Raw genomic sequence first — 22,998 nt, 5'->3', positions numbered from 1 at the left:
CCTGACATGCTCATCTGTGTTTACTTGTTGTTTTGCAATAAACCTTTTCAACTTTGAGTTCTTCTCCACTTTGCTTTCTTGCCCTCTTGGCTTACAACAGATGAACAGAAGTTCGTCTGCTACCAAGTAAGCAAGCAATTCAGTTTTTCATGAAAGCCTTATTTTTATGCATGGCCTGGCCTTTCGTCCTCCACAACGGAAAATGGGTATCACATTAGCCAGCTCCTAATTTTATCATTTCTTCAGTCGGCTTTAAGTCATCAATATCATTTCAGCCAGATGTGACTCATGGGCTGCAAATTTGACACCAAGCCCCCAGTTATAATGCTGTATGTGTGCCAGTTAGTGTTGGACCTGCGTAACAACAAAATAGTGTGCTGCTTTTTACAAAAGGATCTCTGTATGTCCGTCAAAGGCATTCACTCTAGTAAACTGCAAGTAATTAGTTTCTGAATGGAGTCACTGTAAGGTCATGTTATTGTTTCACTGCCTCCATGCACTGGATGTTGTTTCACCCAAAAAGCAAAAGCAGAGTTCTGTCTGAAAAGCCTAGATAGTGTCTTCATCAAATACTGAAAAAAACTTCCAGATTATTTTAATGAGATCTTTATTTTTTTGAATCTGATTAATCTGTTGTCTGAAGAGATTGCATTCAGCTGTATAGGTCAGGTCTGGCAGAAATGGGCAGTTGGGTGGAATTCTGCCCGCTTTGGCTGTGTTTCTGTAGGGCAGTTAGCAAAATGCTGTCCATTTTTTTTCAACTTTACAAATTTGTTTTATAATTAAGATATGTACAGTGGGGCAAAAAAGTATTTAGTCAGCCACCAATTGTGCAAGTTCCCCCACTTAAAATGATGACAGAGGTCAGTAATTTGCACCAGAGGTACACTTCAACTGTGAGAGACAGAATGTGAAAAAAAAATCCATGAATTCACATGGTAGGATTTGTAAAGAATTTATTCGTAAATTAGGGTGGAAAATAAGTATTTGGTCACCTCAAACAAGGAAAATCTCTGGCTCTCACAGACCTGTAACGTCTTCTGTAAGAAGCTTTTCTGTCCCCCACTCGTTACCTGTATGAATGGCACCTGTTTGAACTCATCATCTGTATAAAAGACACCTGTCCACAGCCTCAAACAGTCAGACTCCAAACTCCGCCATGGCCAAGACCAAAGAGCTTTCGAAGGACACCAGGAAAAGTATTGTAGACCTGCACCAGACTGGGAAGAGTGAATCTACAATAGGCAAGCAGCTTGGTGTGAAAAAATCAACTGTGGGAGCAATCATCAGAAAATGGAAGACATACAAGACCACTGATAATCTCCCTCGATCTGGGGCTCCACGCAAGATCTCATCCCGTGGGGTCAAAATGATCATGAGAACGGTGAGCAAAGATCCCAGAACCACACGGGGGGACCTGGTGAATGACCTGCAGAGAGCTGGGACCAAAGTAACAAAGGTCACCATCAGTAACACACTACAACGGCAGGGAATCAAATCCCGCAGTGCCAGACGTGTTCCGCTGCTGAAGCCAGTGCATGTCCAGGCCCGTCTGAAGTTTGCCAGAGAGCACATGGATGATACAGCAGAGGATTGGGAGAATGTCATGTGGTCAGATGATACCAAAGTAGAACTTTTTGGTATAAACTCAACTCGTCGTGTTTGGAGGAAGAAGAATACTGAGTTGCATCCCAAGAACACCATACCTACTGTGAAGCATGGGGGTGGAAACATCATGCTATGGGGCTGTTTTTCTGCCAAGGGGACAGGACGACTGATCCGTGTTAAGGACCGAATGAATGGGGCCATGTATCGTGAGATTTTGAGCCAAAACCTCCTTCCATCAGTGAGAACTTTGAAGATGAAACGAGGCTGGGTCTTCCAACATGACAATGATCCAAAATACACCGCCCGGGCAAGAAAGGAGTGGCTCCGTAAGAAGCATTTGAAAGTCCTGGAGTGGCCTAGCCAGTCTCCAGACCTCAACCCCATAGAAAATCTGTGGCGGGAGTTGAAAGTCCGTGTTGCTCGGCGACAGCCCCAAAACATCACTGCTCTCGAGAAGATCTGCATGGAGGAATGGGCCAAAATACCAGCTACTGTGTGTGCAAACCTGGTAAAGACCTATAGTAAACGTTTGACCTCTGTTATTGCCAACAAAGGTTATGTTACAAAGTATTGAGTTGTATTTTTGTTATTGACCAAATACTTATTTTCCACCCTGATTTGCGAATAAATTCTTTACAAATCCTACCATGTGGATTCATGGATTTTTTTTTCACATTCTGTCTCTCACAGTTGAAGTGTACCTCTGGTGCAAATTAAACCTCTGTCATCATTTTAGGTGGGGGAACTTGCACAATCGGTGGCTGACTAAATACTTTTTTGCCCCACTGTAGCTCCTCGTGAAATAGCACAGTTGTGTTCAAGAATTTGAAGGAGAAGTGAGTATAAAGCTAACACCATGTAAGTAGCATGGAAGATGTTTTTCTTTGGGGGGGGATTCTAGCAGCATTGACAGGACTCCTCTCTGTAATAAATTGTGTTTTCATACAAGTAAACTGCAATTGTGTTTCAACCAAACTCTATTTTAGTGTTTATGTCACTTTGCACTTAACATATCTATGCCACGTGTTCCTAGGTTTCTAGTATTGTTCACATGAAAACATTTTAAATGCATGTGAATAATATCAAGTCAATAAATCAAAAATTAAAAAAGAAAACAGAGGTGTCATTTAAATATGTTGTGATATTTGAAACTAGTTACCCTAAGTTACCTTAAACACTCTGGCCAGTGTTTATCTGGAGTAATTACCCTGTTAGGTCACGACGTCTGTAGGCATGATCTACAGTACTTTTGAGGATGCTGTAAAACTGCGAAAGAAACACAAATAGTTTAAAGAGTCACTGAAATGTCACTTCTGTAAACTCCACCCACACTGCGTGAACACTCAGCAGTAAAGGAGCAAAACATATGAAGATTCTCTGCAAGGGAGTTCTAACAACATCGCAATTGACAGCTTCATATTATATACTCGCCTGTCAGAATTTTACAAAATGAGCAGCAGAAGTTAACAGTTGACAGCCCCAGAGGCTCTGAAACCATCCTTCTCCTTTGTGATTAAAGTTGTGTCTGAAGATGAAGAACATCTTGAGGTCAATTCAGAATGTGATGATTCTGATTATGAACTAAATGAATTAATGTAGGAACTACTATTCATATCAAGGCAATCACATCAAAAAATGGTGAAATATGGTCTTCATCATCAAATCAGGTGACAGAGCACGCTCTAGAGTTTATTCAAAAAGGTACTAATATCTGAACATCCAAAGAGAAGTTGCTATTTGGACTGGAATGCCTTGTTGAGAAAGGTCTGGTTGGAGATGGCACCTCTTTAGAATTATGTTGAGCATAAACACTTATCGAATGTGATATGTATATATCACATGTATGGCTTAACAATAACATTCCCGACACTGCCATTCAACTCGTTAGCATGCTTCCAGGCAGACAGAGCTCTCACCGAAGGGGCTAAGACTTGTGGAGGGGGACTCTGTGTTTACATCAACGCTGCCTGGTGTCACGATGCTGTTGTGGCTTGCAAACACTGTTCACCACTCCTGGAACTTATGATCATAAAGTGCAGACCGTTCTACCTACCCCGGGAATTTTCAGCCATACTGTTTGTTGCTGTCCTATCCTTCCTTGCTCCAATAACAACAACAGGAGTGAGGCCCCAAAAGTTGATTCTGTTCATCTGGACGTAGTGTTTTCATTGGGAGAAATGTTTTATCACTCATCCAAGTGACTTCTTCAGGAGTGAGGGACTGAATGAACTGTATCAGCATGTCAGTGAGCAGCAGACGGCCCACTCAGATGCGTTCCTTGTCCTGGCGGGCAATTTCAGTCATGCAGACCCAAAGACTGTGCTTCCTAAACTACACAAACATATTAAATTTCCTATACGGGGGAAACAACATGCTGGATAATGTTTTCACTACCCAGAGAAGAAATTACAAAGCCCCCCCCCTACTTTGGTGCCTGTGATCACATCACTGTTATGCTAATGCCAGCATGCAGGCCCCTGGTCAAAGTCACCAAACCACTTTGTAAGCAGGTGAGTGTGTGGCCAGAAGGGTCCTTAGAGGCACTGCAAGACTGTTTTTCCACCATATACTACTAATACAGACTACTAATACTTTAATAATCCCCAAGGAAATTATGTGGGTTACAGTTGCTCCAAGACAATAACACACTAAACTAATTAAATAATACAATATATTACAAAGTTTACAAATTTAAGAAATAGCACTAATATAAACAAATCGCTCAATTATAAATATCAAGAATATTACAGAGATGAGAATCTTACACAGGTGAAATATACATGATTGACATTTATCACTAACCCAGCGGTCCACAGGCCACGGACCCGTACTGGTCCGTGACTCATTTGGTACTAGGCCACAACAGTTGAAATTTCAGGTATGAAATTTATGGTTTTCAGTCTTAATTTTTTTTAATCATTTTCATCATTAACTCAGTTTCCCTGGGTCTTTTCCCGTGTGTTATGAATAAATCTTCTTCTTTTTTGGTAACAGTACTGGTTTTATTTTGTTGTATTTATCTGCGACACCTTAAAGGCCGGTCCGTGAAAATATTGTCAGACAACCTTTTTTTTGCGGGGACCGCTGCTAACTTGTGAACTTTATGTAAAATGTATTATTTTACAGTAGAGCATGTGCAAAAGGGTGTAACTATCGTAGTAGTGTAAACACGTGTTTAGAGTGTATTAGACGGAGGAGATGTACAGGGAGATGGCCAAGGAGAGGAATGATTTCATGTGTCATTCAGTGGTGCTTTTAGTAATCTCAGTCTCTCACTGAACGTGCTCCTGTAAATAGCCAGCACGTCATAGAGTGGGTGGGAGGTATTATCCAGCATTGTCCTTATCTTGGACAACATCCTCCTCTCAGACACCACTCTAAGGGAGTCCAGCTCCATCCCCACAACATTACTGGCCTTGCAGATCAGTTTATTGAGTCTGTTAACATCTGCAACCCTCAACCTGCTGCCCCAGCAGGTTGAGTGTCGTTTCTCTTCCTCTTCTTTTCTCTTTTTTCTAAACTGAGGACCTGATGGCTTTGAACTTTTCTTGTCCATCTTCCGTTGGTTTTAATTTTTCACTCCAGTATGAACACCCATCCCTCAACCCCAGGATCACCACATAACCTAACACACCTACACCTTAGTTCACAGATTCACTTTGTCTAGGGTGCATTTCTGAGATTTCACACAACCCAGGATTCAAATCATGAATACATAATGGACTTGGATTTACAACATTATGAATGAAATGTGCTCTATTTGGAAGCAGCAGGGCCCCCCTCCCCTTTCGACAGGTTGTGTGTGAGACTTTAAATCATCAAACTGTAAATTTTAAATTGTTATTGATCCCTTTACCCCGAGTCCTAAAGTGTATATTTATTTTCTTACTCTTCATATATATATTGTTTGTTTACTTGCACTGTTGTAACTGGAGAATCGTCGTCTCGTCTCTCTATATACTGGACTGTAGCGGAGATGACAATAAAGTTTACTTTGACTTCAGCAGCAAGCAGGCGCGCGCACCGAGGGCTCTTGCGCTCACTTTTCGTGTATAGAACTTCAAAAAAACATTGGTGCAAATTATAAGTCTGTATTATAATGTCTGGTGTTTTCGTGTTTGTTGGTTTGTTTTTATTTTGTTTTATTTTGCGAGTTGGTTATTAGATGCTGCTCCGGCCGGTCAGAGAATCCCCCGCCGCCCCGCCCCCTCCTCTCTGCACCGCAAGCAGCAGGCGCACCTCGCAAACGAAGGGTGCCCCTACTCCCACTAAATGGGCAATAGAAAACCAATCGGTGCCTATGCCATTCCCAATATGCACTGGCTGACGTCGGGGCAGCATGAGTACAATCATTTTTTTTTTTTTTTTTGCCAATACCCGTGATGCCGCCCCCCACCACGATGCCGCCCCGGGCAACCGCCCGTGTCGACTGTATCTAAAACCGCTACTGACCCAAGGTGAGGAATATGATTTCTTGTGGAAGCAAATCCCAATATGAGAAATTCACACACGTAGGGTAAAAGTTTTGGATTTTGGATTTAGTTTAGACTAATCTGCTGAAGACTAACCCATGTGGTGGAGAGCCTGTCTTGGCAGACCCCTGGATTTTAAACCCCTGATCACTGCTAGTATCTCATGATCCGGCTCTAGGCCTGCGCACAAATCCCAGGAAGTGCAAGCTGCATCCTTCGCAAGTCATGACCTTTCTGGGTAAGTCCCTGGACTCCATTACGGTCTCTGTGTCCCTCACTGCAGAATGACGACAGGTTCTCAGGCCATGACTAGGCCAGTTTGGACTCCGCTCTCGGGTCAGCTGGGGATTGTGCCTACACCTCATGAGCTGCATGGCCACCACAATGCAGGTGGTCCCACTGGCGCTCCTGCACATAAAACAATTCAACATCCTCTACTGAACCTGGGTCTGTTCCTCACAGGCTACAGTGGTGGTCTTCCGAGGGCTCCACTGGGCTCTTAGTTGGTGGAGGGACCTGTCCAATCTAGAACAGGACCTGTTGAATAAGTCCAGTAACTAGTTAATTTCCACAAACACCTCCCCAGTAGGGTAGGATGCCTGCAGTTCCAACAAATTGATCTAGCGGAATGCCCAGAACCCAGTCCACAAGACCCTATGGACCTTGTGGACCAGCTTCTGCCTCGACTTCAGGGGATCCATGTTATCATCGGGATGGACAGCACGGTCGCGGTGCTGCCCAGGCCCTTGCCTCTCTTTTACAGGACAGGCATGTGGCAGTGGGACAGGGGTGACCTTGCTCCGCTTCCGTTAAGCCCCTCTCAACATGACATGTTGAGGGCCCTGGCACGGAAATGGCTCTGAGCTCAGGGTAGCAAGTGGTCGACAAGATCTGGCCCTACTTCCAGAGGGCGAGGACGGTCTCTTTGCCTCCAGGGAGTAAACACACAGACCGAGAAGGCCAGAAGGCCTGGTGGCCCCTCTGGCCCCACATGCCCTGATTTTCAGCCATCCCGCTGCTTTTGGACAGAGGGACCTCCCTGGATACGTAATAAAGCAATAAACCTTTCAGCCTGCTCAGATTTGAAGTTTCATTTTTTGCTGTAGAAAGAAGTTTTCTTCCCACGTAGAGTGTACAGCAGACACTAATGTTTTTGTCACTTTTTACAGACTAAAACTGTTATGGTCCTTGTGCCTGGCCCAGTGTGGCCACAAATGTTTTTGTTTTTGCTCTGTCTTTTCTCTCCCTTCTCCAGCTCGATTTGCTCTCCTTCTCTCCTGTCTCTCTGCCTGGCTCAGATTGAGCTCCCACCCTTGGCCCCAGCACCTGCAGCTGATCACCTGCGATTCTGCATTTTTTTGCTGGCTCTTCTTAAGGCAGGGGCGCTGAGCAACTCGTCGCTGGAATATTGAGCAACTCCAGTTAGTATTGCCCGGCTCTGCAGAATTCAGTCGTTTCTCATTGTAACCCTCGTTTCTTTGAATAGGTTTCCTGCAACTATCTTGTACCGTGACTCTGGACTCCTGAGCGTTAGAGGAGATGCTTGATGTGGAGTTTGTGTGGACGAGGAGCGGCGCGAGTGTGAAGGCTTTGTGTTTCCCAGACCCTGATAGTCGTACTCTCTCCCACACTCCATATTATTGTTATTATTATCCATTGTTGATCTACACACGTCTGTTGCTGCCACGAAATTGCACATTCTTATGTCATTGTCATGAGACACTCTCACAAACAAAATCACGACATTTTATTGACGCAGTAACGCAGCTTGCTTATGGGAAAGCAATAGTAATCGAACTACTTTTTTTGCTATAGTAATCCCTTACATTACTCGTTACTTGAAAAAAGTAAAGGGTTTACAGTAACACGTTACTGTCTATCTCTGAGTGAGTCACTGTTCCACCCCTTCCCTGCAGAGCTCCAGCTGATGGCCTTATCCCTGAGAGGGAGAAGCTCCACGCATTAGGGCTGCCTGCCCCAGTCGCCTGTACAATGCAGGAGTCTCGCCCACCATCCAATAGGGCTGGGGACTGTTTACTTCCTGGTGCACGGTCCAGGGGTTGAAACCCATAAGGCTACAGTGCATGATATCCTGTAGTTTCTGTATTCTGCAATCCACAGGGATTGTTGACAGACAGGAAAGGGATGGTCTTCCGGCCCAACGCAGCTCCTCTGCCAAAAGCCCTGTCCCAGTTCCACCTATCCCAGTCAGTTGAGCTACGATCGGCTTCCCTTAAGGGCTTGGACTGGGAGGTGGCTCAGTGGCAGGCACCCCTGTGCCCCAGTTGTGCCTTGGCGGCATACATCAGGCTGATTAGGAGGAAAGACCAGCTGTTTATTGTCTTCAACTCTGGGATCCAGGGAAGACCCCTGTCTTGGTCTTGGTTGTCCCACTGGGTTTTAAAGGCCATTCAGCAAGTTAATCCCTCTACAGGGCTCCCCTTTCCTCTGGAGTGCGTGCCCACTCCACCCCGTTTGGCATTGTCAAGGGGCCATTTTTGATGTGACAACATGGTCATTGATTGACCTTTACTGGATGTACATTCCCCGTACATACAGTGTTGCCAACTCCTCAGTAAGGAAAATCGCTATTGGTTGTCCTAAAAGTTGCTAGAAGTCGCTAAATGACGTCATCACCTAATTTGCATAATTTGTCATGCTAATCTAATTGTAACCTATGTTGTTGGAGAGAGAAATAACATCGTGGAAGAGACATAAATTGAGTAAAAAACGTCCTAAATGCATTTAGAGTTTATTTAGAACTACAAATTAAATTTCTTTTAGCAATTATTGTTTTTTTAATGTCACAATTCCAACCCTGCTCCTTTACCTGGGCTTGGACTGGCAAAAGTGACCCGAAATAGGCACTCTGGTGGAGTTACTTTATGTGTGTGTTTATAAGTAGTTTTAAACCTTGTGATCCACAAAACAGCATAACAGTAAAAGAAGAACTGACTGCGTTACAGCACCCGCTGCTTGTTGAGAGTAAAAGCGATACGCACTAAGGGGTCTGAAAACTCGCTAAATATAGCGACAAAGTCGCTAAGTTGGCAACACTGCGTACATATGCAATACGTAACGGAATGGAGAGAGTCTCTCAGAGAACTAGCCACATGTTCTGTGTGTTCACATTTGTAAATCTGCAACACTCACAAAATACAGATACTTGGTTAACAAAGTACTGTTTCAAAGGTGCTTGTAATTAATATTTTTTATATAATCAACAGTACTAATTGAACTAATTATAATTAATGTCAAACTACAACCTAAACATGTAATGCAAACAGTGGTTCTGATATAATAATATAATATACAATATATTTATTTAAAGGCAACAATTATATTGGTTCATCATAAGGCAACTTAATAAACTAAAAAGAATTAAAAATGTGCAGTTGTAACATAGAAAACTAATGTTGACTAAAGAAAACGTTCTTGCAATGACTGTTTGGGGTGAGGGGGGAAGACAGGACTATTGCAGTGTAACTGAGGGAGGCTTCAGGGTCACCGGATCCAGCCCAAGCTATGTGCTTTGTAAAAAAGGAAAGCTTTAAGCTTAATCTTAAAGGTTGAGCGGGTGTCTGTCTCCAAAATCTCTCTTTGTTGTCCCTGTCAGTAGGGTTAGGGTCAAATAAAGTTTTAGGACATAATAAATTATAGTAGTCCATCCAAGAAGTAATAAATGCTTAAACTAATTTTTCAGCCTCACTCCGAGGCAGATGTTTCTAATCTTAGAGATATTGCAAAATGGAAGAAAGCAGTCCCACATATTTGTTTAATATGCATGATAAATGACATATCCTTAAGGGAAGCATGTATAGTCTAGACAGACTTGGTCTTTGCTATGAACCCTGTGGAACTCCATAATTAACCTTACTGTGTGAAGGGGCCTAGCCATTATCAAGAACAAATTAGAGTCTATTATATGTAATTTAAACCACAAAAACAGCTTTAGGAGTTAATTATTTTACATTTTGAGAGAAGCCAATTGAGTCTAATAATATATTAAATTTGTGTTGAGGTTTTCATTTTCGGTACCTACATGGATGTTTAAATCACGCACAATGATTATTTTATCTGAGCTGAGCACTATATCAGACCAAAAGAAACCAGACAGTGACATAAATATACAAACAAATATATATAACAACAACAGAAATCTTTTGGGTCTCTGGGTGTTGATTCATTGAAACTAACATAGTCATCCTGCTGTAACCACGTTTTTGTAAGACATAAAATCAATATATGGTGATCAGTTAATTAATTTACTAACAGGGACTTAGAAGAGGGAGACGCGCAATAACTTTCAAAATGTGAAACCAAGACTAGACTAATTGACTAAATTGGGAAAACTAAAGCAAAACAAACACACAAAATGCAAGGAAACCAAGACGAGGGAAGTAGACCATTACGCGGAAGACACTGGGATAATACAACACCTGACAAAGGACAGCAGAAAACAGAAACAATATAAGCAAGAGTAATTAGGGAGAGTGGACACACACGCCGAACAAAGCTGGAATGAGTTGACCTGACAACACAGAGGAAGCAAAACTACACAGACTGAACAGAGGACGGGACACTGTCAAAGTATAACAGGAAATACCAAGACACAGACTAATTCACACAACATGACACAGGGAACGGGAAGAAAGAACACTCAGGGAAACTAGATGGACTTGGAAGACAACGGGAGGAGACACACATGACGGGCTGGGGAGAAAGTACATGAAGCAGGGTAGACATGGAAGATTATGTAAATCACAAGGGAGACGAGACAGAGGGAGACACGAGCATAACTTAAGAGACATACACAGAGGACAAGTCAGACCTACACAGGAAACAGGGAGTGACACATAAACAAGCAAACACGCATGATGGGATAACCTAAAACATAACTAAGACATGCTAACAGTAAACACTAGAAATTAACATTTCTCTAATACAGCAAAATAGGAATTAAAATACAAAAATGACTCAAAATGCTGGGTCACTGATCTACACAGTTAATCACATTGAGTTAAAAGCAAATGTGTTTCTTAATAGAGCTATATTAAATTAAAAATTAGTTGATCAAGCTGCTTCTTGTGACATTTTTTAGGAAATTCTGGTCGGTCTGTGGCAGAGGTGTCCAAACATACAGCCCGTGGGCCAGTCTGCTGGATAAATTTTGAAAGTAAAAGTTCATAAAAGTTGGAGGAAATTGGAGAATTCATGGAGAAAAAAAGGAAAACAAGTGATGGAATTACAGCGTCAGGAATGGCTGGAGGATCTTGCATTTCTGATGGATATTACAGAGCACATGAATATTCTGAACAAAATGTTCCAAGGCCGCAAAAAAGTTGTCACACAGTTTATGAGAGCATACATGACATTCAAACTGAAGGTGACTGTAACAAACCCACAGTAGACCCGGGTGCACGTTCATGCTTTGCAGCATGGTTGCTTGTTCACACAACTCAGCTGCAGCATTCCAGCTGCCAGCCATACACCAAAGACAACAGCAACAACAACATGATAGAACCCCAGTTAGTCTTTTGTCCCGGGGAGACGTGATTGTGGATGCCCGGCAGGTGCGTTCACCTACCCTGCAGTGGCATCGCCTACCACGCCGCGCCACACTGACTTTGTGGGAGACACAGCTGTCAAGTGGTGACCCTGCACATTTCCCTTGCCTAAGAAAGGTATGTGCAAAAGGAATTAATGATGACATGAAATAGTATAAAGAAGAGATTTCAGGATTGCTGTGTGAGTTTGAGAAACGGTTTTAGATCTTTGGTGAATTCGAGACAGAATTTGCAGTTTTTCGCTCACCCTTCACACTCAAAGCTTCTGATGTGCCTGTTGACATCCAACTACAGATAACTGATTTGGAAAGTGACGCAGATTTGAAGAAACGTTTTCCTCGGTAGATTTGGACACATTTTATCAATATCTCTTGCCAGCATACCCTAAATTAACAGCCCTGGCTACAAAATGTTTTTGCATGGACAACCTACCATTGTGAACAAGTTTTCACAGTGATGAATATCAATAAAACAAAATTGCACTCAAGGCTCACACATAAACAGTTAGATGACTGATACTGATGCACTTGTGCAGACCAAAAGATGCTAAGTTTCAGGAGCAAAAACAAAGTAGCCTAGAAATGACTAACTCCTTGTAAATGTTGGTTTAGACTCCGATTACACCGAAAATAGTTCTGTGAAAATGAATTCTTGTTGTAGAAACAGTTAGGAAATATTCAATTTAATGTAAGTCAACAGCTTCACTGCAAAAGAGTTTGGTTTGATGGAATCCTATTGTTCATGCAATGCAATAAAATTTAAAGTGCAATACTATATTTTTCAGTTGCAAATGCCTTTGACTTAAAATTTTGTTTCTATTTGTGCAAACAGCTGTCTTAAGAAATCTGAGGTTGTTAAATGTTTCGATATGTTTTCTAAAAGGATATTTGATTAAATATGAAGTTTTTTGTAATGTACTTGTACTCCTTTGCATAAAAACAAAGGAATAAACATGGGCTTATTATTATTTATATCTAATTACATAATGACTGTACTCCTCTGACATCTAATTAGGCTGTATGTGGTATGTGAACCCAATTGAGTTTGACACCCCTGGTCTATGTTTTTTTGTATTAAAAGGCGTCAGAAAACACATACTTGTCAGTGGTTCTTGAAAAATTAAGTGGTATCTGCAAGCTACTTGCTTATTAAGTCCTAATGATTACACTTTTCCCACGCTGAGAAAGAAGAAAAAAAAATGGAAACAAGAGGGTCACAGTTCTAGTGAACAGCCATCCTGTCACTGGCTAAAAATAACTTGATTCTTGCATATTGAAAATGAGAATTCAAACACTAACTCTGTTCAACTTTAATGTTTTTTCATATATATCAATATCAATTAAATTTGCTGATGCAGATGAACTTTTTGAAATTTCATCAGCTCATCTGAGCTCATAAAGTACAGTGACCTTTCCCTCTGTTATCTAAATGCAAAGATAAAGTCATCACAGGTTCAAAGAGTGACGTTCCAGATAGTTTCAGCCAAAAAAAAAAAGTAAACAAAGCCAGCAACAGAATGAGTTTTTCAGCAAGGCATATTAATAATGTAACACTATCCTCTCTCACACAGTCACAGTGACACACACACACATACCATAAATTCTGTAAACAATTTTCTGACCAAAACACAACAACACAACACTTTTCAAATTCAACATAGCTGTCTCTATCAATACTGACAGTCAAATAGCTGATTCTGATACAGGTATGTAGAGAATACATATGAAATTGAACCAGGGCAATACTTTAAAAAGACATGTATATTCAGCAAAACCCAGCTCTGGATGAATAAAGTGGGGAAAGAAGTATGGTGGGGGGCGTATGTGGGATGAGTTTTTTGTTGTTGTTTTTTATGCACTATCCAGTACTGCTATATCATATCAGCAATGATGTATTTTTTTTATATTTATATTTGTATCTTTTTAACACACACACACACAGACACTTTTTTGTCGTTGTTTTTGTTGTTGCTTGTTTGTTTATGTATTACAGTATTTCCACATACACAATAATTCAATTAACATCAGGGCGAGTGAGGCGAGCAGTGCCTGTCAGATGAAATCTAAAAATAAATATTGATTAAAACATATCACAGTGAAAGAAATCTCTGCCCTTTTATCTCAAATAACATTCTGACATAAACCTTTTCTCATGCTATTTGCATCTACCATTTAAGATCTCTTGACATCTGCAGCAATTTACTGCAGATGTTCTGTGGTCTGTGGTGGCAAATCCGCTTTTTTATTCTGCAGTGTGCTGGGGAGGCAGCATCGGAAACAAGGATGCAAAGAGGCTGGACAAACAGAGATACAGATTTCATTCAGCTATGGTTTAAAAAAAATTTTTAAATCTTTTTTAAAAGCTAATGTAAAGCTAGGGACAATAATATTTGATGAATAACTGTAATGTGATTCTTCTATTTAAAGAAATGCATTCTGATGCTAGAGAGAAGTTTCTTTAAAATGTTGTAGAACCTAAAATGATTTTTTTTGTTAATAAAATGCAAATGCACTTAGTCACATATCACATATTTCCCCTGTCAAATACCTCGCATAATCCAGTTCACATAATCCCTTTGAGGGGGGAAAACATTTCTCTCACTACAGGTGCTTTGGGAGCATATTTGCATTTTGAGATGTCAGGCTGATTTAACATAATTTTACTACATCACGTTTCCTGACATCACAAGGAAGTTCAGTCAGTGGGACCATGTCCAGGGTTCGCTGACAGGAAAGTGTCATGTGTCAACGCACTAAAAAACTAAATGTTTGCCTAATACCCATGCAGCTATTTAAGACACTCTAAGACAACAACAACTTCTGCAGTCTAATAATACTGAAGCTCCACTCCAAACATCTCCAAACATCAAAAATATTGACGTCTGCATACATTCTTTGGATGTACTAATTATTTCAGCTGAACAAATATATATAATTTTATTGGTGAGTGTAAAAAAATTCTCTGTTCAACTCAGTCTTATACGTGTAAAGCATCATAAGTGTCTGTGGTGGAAGGAACTTTTTCGCTCTTTGTGCATGAGTATTCTTGGAGGAATGCAGGATTTTTTTTTCTAAATTTCTAATCTTTAGACTTCCACATAAAAAAACCTTACAAAAAGTTTTACTGACAGAATTTATTGACAAAGATGAGTAAGAAAGCAAAAGAGAAAGGGGCTATGACTGAACAGTGGACACCTGTGTGTTGACAGGAATAGGAAAGCCACATAAAAAAAACAGCAGCATGTAAACAAAGACATACAGAAAACTGGAGAAAAAGAAGGTGCCTTACCTGGGAACACAAGCGCAGCAAACACCCATGACAGGATGATGAAGCATACCGAATTATACATGCTTCCCAAACAGCGTTGATTCTGATCTCTTTGGTTCTTATGTAGACACTCTTTTTGTATCTTCCGACAACAAAGCTTTCAGAAAGCTGCCCACTTTGCTTTTTTTCCCTTCTGCCTTTTCTTTGACTGTCAGTCCGAATAGCCTTTCATCCCCATTTGCAGGTTGTACTGAAGATTCACTGCAAATACTAGTTGGCTCCCTCATGCAGGGAGGCAGTGAGAGAGAGAGAAAGAGAGAGGCTGGTTCTTCAAGCAATGATCGCTCTCCCCCTCTTCCTCATACTACAGCGCATACAAGGATCACTACTCTACAAGACTGGGTGAAGGGGGGGGGGGGGACAGCAGCCTCTGCTCATCCATAATTGGCTGATACCTCTGCCGATCAACAGCACTCAGTTGTAGCTCTGTGGGGTTTGTATTTCCTCACTTTGAATCTTCTATCCCCAGTTCTTTTTTCTTTTTATGAAATAATCAGAGTAGATTAAAAGATAAAGATAATAAGATAAGATGAGATATTTACAAAAAAGGATAAAAGATAATAAAGGACTGCTATTTAATACATAAAAAACAAAGCTGCCTCCACATGCAAAAGGTAATCTGGGAGTGGGTAATCTTGGGTAATCTTGGATGCAGTATCTTCAAGAAATTTGATGTTATATTTCAAGTGATGTGACATTTATTTGAATGAGGGGCCATAATGCATACAAAAGCACAGCCAGACAAAAATGACCCTTCAAGATATGCTCCATAAGCGATGTATTTCTCTATATAATTTTATGAATTTAAGATTTGTTGGAAGTATGTGGCTCTGCGGAGGTCATCTATCGTCCATATTGCCCTTCCCCCAGTCTTCATCTACAAGCTTCTATCATTGTTCTATGGCTATGGCTATTGTTCTACAGCTCAATGCTACAGTTTGTGTATTTTGAAGCTCTATAGTAAGTTTGGTTGTTTCAAGGTCAGATCACGTTCTCTCCATAAATAAAGTTCAATCGGAGGACCACATTGAGTAAAACAACCCTTGTGTAGGTACATGTGCAATTACCATTTTCAAATCCACACACATTTAATCCCTCACATTTAACTAGGCAGGTAAATAACCATCATCTTGCAAAGAAAAAAACACACCGTTGTTCCTTTCTGCAAGATTTATTCCATTTGATGCATGATATGGATTTAATGAAAGAATGAATCGTTAAACTGTAAGCAAGACACAAAATATCATGTGTGAGCTGACATGTGCAAACATTTTTTACAATTAGAAACATACAACAATTGGAACAGTGTCTTTGATAATCTTGCTAAATTTCTGGCAAAAAGCAACTTAGTTGCAGATGGTCTAACAAAGCTTACAGACAGAGCAGAGAACTACTGGGCATGGAGAGCTTTCTTTTGTAATGCTATTGAAGGGTTAAGTTTAAAGCCTAGAGAAAAGTTAGATGTGCTCACCCGGTGGCTAGGAGAAGAGTTGTCCAAAAACACCAAACGTATACACTCTATCCATCTCAACAATTCAGCAGAGGGCCAATGGCAAGTTTGGACACGGCTACAGAACGTTATAGCATTCCAGAGGCTATTTAGAAGTCACTCCTTGAGAGACTTGAACGTTTTCCTAGGGTGTCAAACAAGACCCCAGAACCTAAGAGAACTTTGTGACCTGATGCAGCCAAATCTGATGGCTCTTAAAACTGTAGAGATGACAGTGGACTTCAGGAGACATCCCTCAACTCTGCTTCCCCTCACCATATCAGTCAGCCCTGTGACGACTGTGAAGACCTTCAAGTTCCTGGGTACCACCATCTCCCAGGACCTGAAGTGGGAGACCAACATCAACTCCATCCTCAAAAAGACCCAGCAGAGGATGCACTTCCTGAGACAACTGGGGAAGTACAGTCTCCCACAGGAGCTGCTGATCCAGTTCTACACTGCGGTCATTGAGTCTGTCCTGTGCTCCTCCATCACAGTCTGGTATGGTGCAGCCACTAAACAGGACAGGGGCAGACTGCAGCAGACTGTACGGGCAGCAGAAAGGATCATTGTTGCCCCCTGCCCTCCATCCAGGATCTGCACCTCTCAAGAACCAGGAAATGGGCAGGGAAAATCATCACAGACCCCTCACACCCTGGTCACAGACTTTTTGATCTGCTGCCCTCTGGCAGACGGTACAGAAGCCTGCAGACCAGGACCACCCGACATAGGAACAGTTTCTTTCCCCTCGCCATCTCCCTTCTAAACAGTTGACCTGTCACACTGCTCCCACTGCCAGACTGCAACTGCACCTTATGTACATTCTGTAGTATTCATTCCACGTCATTTCATTTCTGTATTTTATGTATATAAGTTTAGATTAGTTGGTTTACACAGCGTTGTGTATGTATGTGTATGTATGTGTAATGTGTATATATAGACACGTGTGTGTGTGTGTGTGTGTGTGTGTGTGTGTGTGTGTGTGTGTGTGTGTGTGTGTTTTACATTGCTGTGCTTGAGAGCCACCATCTACCGGAACCAAATTCCTTGTATGTGTCTGCACATATACTTGGCCAATAAACACGATTCTGATTCTGATTCTCTTTATCTGGACTAGTGTATTTGGACACATCACGTGGCATTGCCCCAATAGTTGATAAGTTAACATCAAATCTTAAAGACAAGTGAATGTTAGAGGGGACAATATACAAGCAAAGACATGACATGCATTTCCCTCCCTTTTCATTCTTCTGTCGTTTCATACAAGACTAAGCCAGAATGAAAATGACCCTAGATTTAAGTCTACTACATTAGCTCCCACATCCAATCCAGCAACTCATGACAACCACTATACAAGATCTGTCAAGTCAAGACTGCCTGTGGCCAACTTTGGTGGGGGGCGCTCCTGCTCAAAAATATATTAGGCATCAGCTGTCAGCATCAGCTGGTAGCCGCTGGGCTGTTTTTGGACATAGTGTGCTTGCTTGCCTTGCCAGGTCGGCTTGCGAAGCTAGCGGCAACTATCCTGTCTCCGTTGGATTGTTAAATGTCCGATCCATCTCCTGCAAGGGACCTCTTGTCTATGATCTTCTTGATGGTCATAAAGTGGACTTTCTATGTCTAATCGGCTGTAGCTCAGGCGGTAGCGCAGGTCATCTACTGATCGGAAGGTTGGTGGTTCGATTCCTGGCTTCCCCTAGTCTGCATGCCAAATATCCTTGGGCAAGATATTAACCCCAAATTGCTCTCCGATGCATCCATCAGAGTATGAATGTGTGTGAATGCTTCTTAGAAAGCACTTAGAACAATGTGCTTGTGTGAATGGGTGTGAATGCACAAGTTGTGTAAAGCGCTTTGAGTGCTCAGAAGAGTAGAAAAGCGCTATATAAGAACCAGTCCATTTACCACTAATATATGGACATTTGAGCCATCTTTATTTAACATTTGCATCACACCACCACAACCCCACACCAACCCCTGAGTCCCCGTGTTTTAACACGGCAGGGCGTGATTGCAGATGCCGTGCAGGTGCGTCCGCACTGCACCGCAGGCCACGCCCCACCACAACCTGGTACCTCATTAAAACAAAGGACTTATCAACCTCTTAGTTACCTTGGCTGCCTGGAACGTCTCTTCAGGAAAACGGGACTTACTATTCAAAAGGACATGTTTCTCAGTCATACACAACATTATAAAGACGCTATTTGTCATGCTAAATCTGTTTACTACACTTCGATTATTGAATCGAAGAAAATTGAAGGAAACAGTTGCACTTTGTTTTCTACATTACACAATATTGTTAAACCTCCAGATACCTTAGCTACACATACACACTCTGCTGCAGCCTGTAACAAATTTATGGACTTTTTTTATACCAAGATTGTGAATCTTCATCAACAATTGCCCTCTTCTTGTGATATGGTCAGTTGTTCTATCTGCATTTTTTCTCCTACTCAACTGTCATCTTCTCTATCCAAATTTGAACTTCCTACAATTATTCAGCTATCTGCCATAATTACTAAATTAATTAAATTACCTCCAGTAGTAACCTTCAAGTAATATGTATAATATACAACAATGTAGATGCTATTGAACCAGTGTGACAAAAATCAAATTTTAGATGTCTTCATGACTGTGCAGTTCTTATGACAGAAAAATTCTCCAGACTCATACCATTGTTTTGCCTGATTTGCTATAAGTGGTGTGGAATTTTTTTAACCATTCCCTTTGAAGCAATAAGAAGAAGCAATAAAACACAACTCACCACACATAAAACTATGCTAATGGAAAATTGTGCAAAAGAAATATCAAAAGTAAAGATAATCATTCTGCATCACTGTTATAGGGATTAATATGCTGCTGCATGTGTTTATGATAGAGCTCATTTGAAACACTATTCAGCATAACATCTAGCATCATAAAATATAAAGGATATGTTTTTAGTGGCTGTCCTTAGGGGACAGCCTCGCTCTAAAATAATAATAACAATATTACAATTTTAATAATTTTTAAAAAGGCAGATGAATTAAAAGGCTTGAGCAGCATGTGACAGGGTTAACTGTCAATATCTACAAGGCGAATTCAAAATATTAATGAAAAAATGAACGTGGAGTTTTGGCAAAACAGCTTGTTAATTCGATTACGTTCTGATATTCTCATAGCTGCTAATCTGAAATCAATTTGTCTGTTTCATTAGATTGGACCTGTTGATAGTAGTAATGGGATTTCCGGCTCTTTTTGGAGAACCGGCTCGGCTCGGATCACTAAAAAGAGCCGGCTCTTTCGGCTACCAACAGGCTCTTCAGGTTGTTTTGTTGCTTTAATTAATTAATTATCAACAACAATATAAAATTATGTACAAAAGGAATTAGTAATGTAAAAAAACGTGGTTTCCTTTATGTATGTTTATATATAAATATTTATGGGGGCCCCTAGAGACGAAACACGTACAAACTCCAAAACACATTTCTAGCATAAACTGAACTTCCAAAACAGAGCTACCTAGATCACTTAAATTACACAATCGAATTCATATGTCTATTGTTTTTGTATTAATACACAAACACTCATATATATATATATATATATATATATTCAAATAATTTAAAAAAAAAAAAAACTTCATTTACCTGCTACTACCACACACCCAATCCGATTGTTGGTACTTCCTGGCTTGTGTAGCCACTAGGTAACAAAAGCTCAACACGGCCCCTAGCATCCTGGAGCACTTCCGTTGTGTTTTGGAGTTTGTACGTGTATGTGTATGTTTGTATGTGCTTTGTCTCTAGGGGCCACTGTGAATATACTTTTATTTATTCACTCCACATAAAATGTAATAAATACATTATAAAATACAGAAACCAACTATTTACATTTCAACTTTTAACTACTTAAATTTTCAGCTTTTTCCTTTTAAACAAATTTAAAGTGAAACAACACAAAACACTGCAAACCACAACACAATAAAATATAAATTAAAATATGGGGGAAAAAAGAACGCCCAGATCTTTAATTAAGGTAAAGGTTGGCATTTAGAAATATTAATATCACACTCAACTGACTGCGTTTTATCTTCCCATTGCACTGATGGGTGGACAGTTCTTAGGTGCCTGTGCATGTTGTTTGTGGAGCCAGCTCTATATGATATCCTTTTCTTGTAGACTCTACACTCTGCCTTTGTTTTGTCAATAAGATTGATGTTGTCTCTTGTTGTTGCCCCTAGCTCTCTTTCTTTCCCTCTCCCTCCTGCTCTTGTTGTGTGCTACTGCTGTTGTGAGTGTAACTACCGCCCCAAGGCCCTGTTTGCCATCTCTGCTCAGCGCAAACATAAGGGTGACTTGCAGCGTGAAGTGAAAAAAAGGGAAAGAGAGGGCAGGAGAAAAAAACAAACAAACCCACGGCTCCCAATAAGGAGCCGGCTCGCATCGTTCACTTCAAAGATCCGGCTCTAAGAGCCATTTCGTTCGCGAACCCATCACTAGTTGATAACTGCCATCCCCTCTCCATCATTATCATCCCACCGTTCCTTGCTAATGTACGAAATACATTATTGACAACTTTTTCATCTTTTGTCCTATATACATCACACATGTTGATCAAGGTGGCTAGAGAAAGGAAAGTGTCTGTTACATCTGTTACTATTCTAAATCACTGAAGCTCATTTACTTGGTAAAGCTAGCTGTGTTTACATACCAATCGTTGGCCATAAGTGATTTCAGAGCAGTGAAAATGAAACCAGTGGTAGCTTGCCTTACGTACTTGTAGAGCTTTGAAACAAGGACTGCTTTCAATGACAATAACTGAATGCAGTCACAAAATTTCAGTTATGTAAAGGATGGATGCAAATGTTATTTGACAGGTAATGAGTTTTATGAAGGCGAAAGACTGCTTTAGTTTGGAAAGTATTAATTTATGTCTATTTTTAGATTTGCATGTCGTGATCGAGTGCCCCTGAGACCAGGGGTATTTAATTACAATTTAAGGAGTTCAAGTTAGAGAAAATCTGCTGCTGCAATAATAGTTTTGAGCTGAATTGTTTTTGATCATTTTTGAGTGTTTTTGAACTCAGCCCTCTGTTGGTTGATCATTTTCATTTTCATCAACCGATGTAGCATCCTTATGTTCCTAACCCAGTACACAGTCCATATCAGTATAGATATTCAGTATGATTTTTTTTCACCCATTGAACTCTGATGTGATTCCCAAGTGTTTTATCCCTAAGTTCTTAAATTTTTTTCAGCTGTATATTTTGAAGTAGCCTAATAGTTTTATTGATCTCTGTATGTATTCAGCAACAGGGTCTCAAGTAAATATAAACTTGAATTGTCAAATTAAATAATAACGATATCATTATAAAACAGATTCTTTTACTTTTGAAAATGAAGACCTTTTGAGAAAGTTGTCTTCAAATAAAGTGCTCAATTTAAAAAAAAAAGAAAAGGGATAGTTTCACTTTCCGTTTTCTGGTCCATGGGAGTGTCCACGGTGTTTGTGTTTTGTGGCTGTCGGTCTCCTGTCCACCCCTTTAGGGTGGACCCTCCTATGTCTCACCAGGACCTCGTGTACATGCAATCAGCCGGAGGGCTTCTTAAACCCAGAGCAGTCTGCCATGCCTTGCTAGTCTCTTGTGTGCCATCTGGCGGTAATTAGATCACTCTTTCTTGTAGTTAAAATAATTGCCTTTTCCTTGAGTAACCTTATCCTCCCTAGGGTTGACGTATCCATAAATCAAACCATCAGGAGTGAACTTACCTGCCCTGGTGATCTCTGGCTCCTTCTCCTACCTGGTTGCCTGCCCTCCAACCTGCCACTACACCCCACATTCTTGGACTGTGAGCTGACTTCCACTGACCTACCCTCCTTAGGACTCTCTAAAACTGGATCTGCAAATTAAGGAGAACAAACCTCACCAGCAAACTCCCTTCAGTCAGTTGCTCCTAACCACGAGACAATAGCTGTTTCTCCGTCTCCTTGCAGAACCCCCCTTGTCCCTCCTTCCCTTGTCGCCACACTCCTCTCCGTAAATCCAGTGTCAGTCGCCGTCTTGTCACCTCAGTTATTTCCTTCCCCCTAAGTCTCCCTCCTTGTGTTTGTTTGGTTCCCCGGTTGAATAAAGTCTCTGTAAATAGTTCACCAGAGTCTGTGTTTGAGTCCATCCCTTGGGCAAAACTGCCAGGTTTATGACAAACAGCAGCTTTAACCCTACTGTTCACTTGGGATGAGTTAGAATGCACGTGATTGGTTGGGGTGTTTCAAATGTGCAGGGAAAGAACTATGTAGACTGGAATAACCCAGCCAAAAATATGAGAAAATGTGTGCAAATTAAAATAGGAGAGGTCTGTCAGACTCTAATAAGTCCAAAATGGCATCTGAGCCAGGATCTGGACCATAGTCAACCTGATAACCCAGAGTCTATAGTGTTATTGTAAACCTTTGATACCTTGGATTTTTTTTCCTGATTTTGTTAAAATCTCTAAACTTTCATTGCATTATATTTAGTGTTCACTGACTATATTTACAAGCCAACAATAAAAGA

The 22,998-nt window shown here is 40.9% G+C and overlaps 1 protein-coding gene across 1 annotated transcript in view; it reads right to left on the bottom strand.

The window, feature by feature from the left end:
• opcml (opioid binding protein/cell adhesion molecule-like) overlaps positions 1-15,250 on the bottom strand; it is a 441,137-nt gene extending 425,887 nt beyond the window's left edge. The window contains exon 1 of the mRNA XM_040013505.1: positions 14,936-15,250. Within this exon, the coding sequence (XP_039869439.1) occupies positions 14,936-14,996 (61 nt within the window). The 5' untranslated portion in view covers positions 14,997-15,250. The remainder of the gene's footprint in view (positions 1-14,935) is intronic.
• Positions 15,251-22,998: the final 7,748 nt, after the last annotated feature.

Source organism: Simochromis diagramma, unplaced genomic scaffold (genome assembly GCF_900408965.1).
Source record: "Simochromis diagramma unplaced genomic scaffold, fSimDia1.1 OVJJ01000123.1, whole genome shotgun sequence".
Classification (NCBI taxonomy): Eukaryota; Metazoa; Chordata; class Actinopteri; order Cichliformes; family Cichlidae; genus Simochromis; species Simochromis diagramma.
This window is presented reverse-complemented; position numbering and strand designations above follow the sequence as displayed.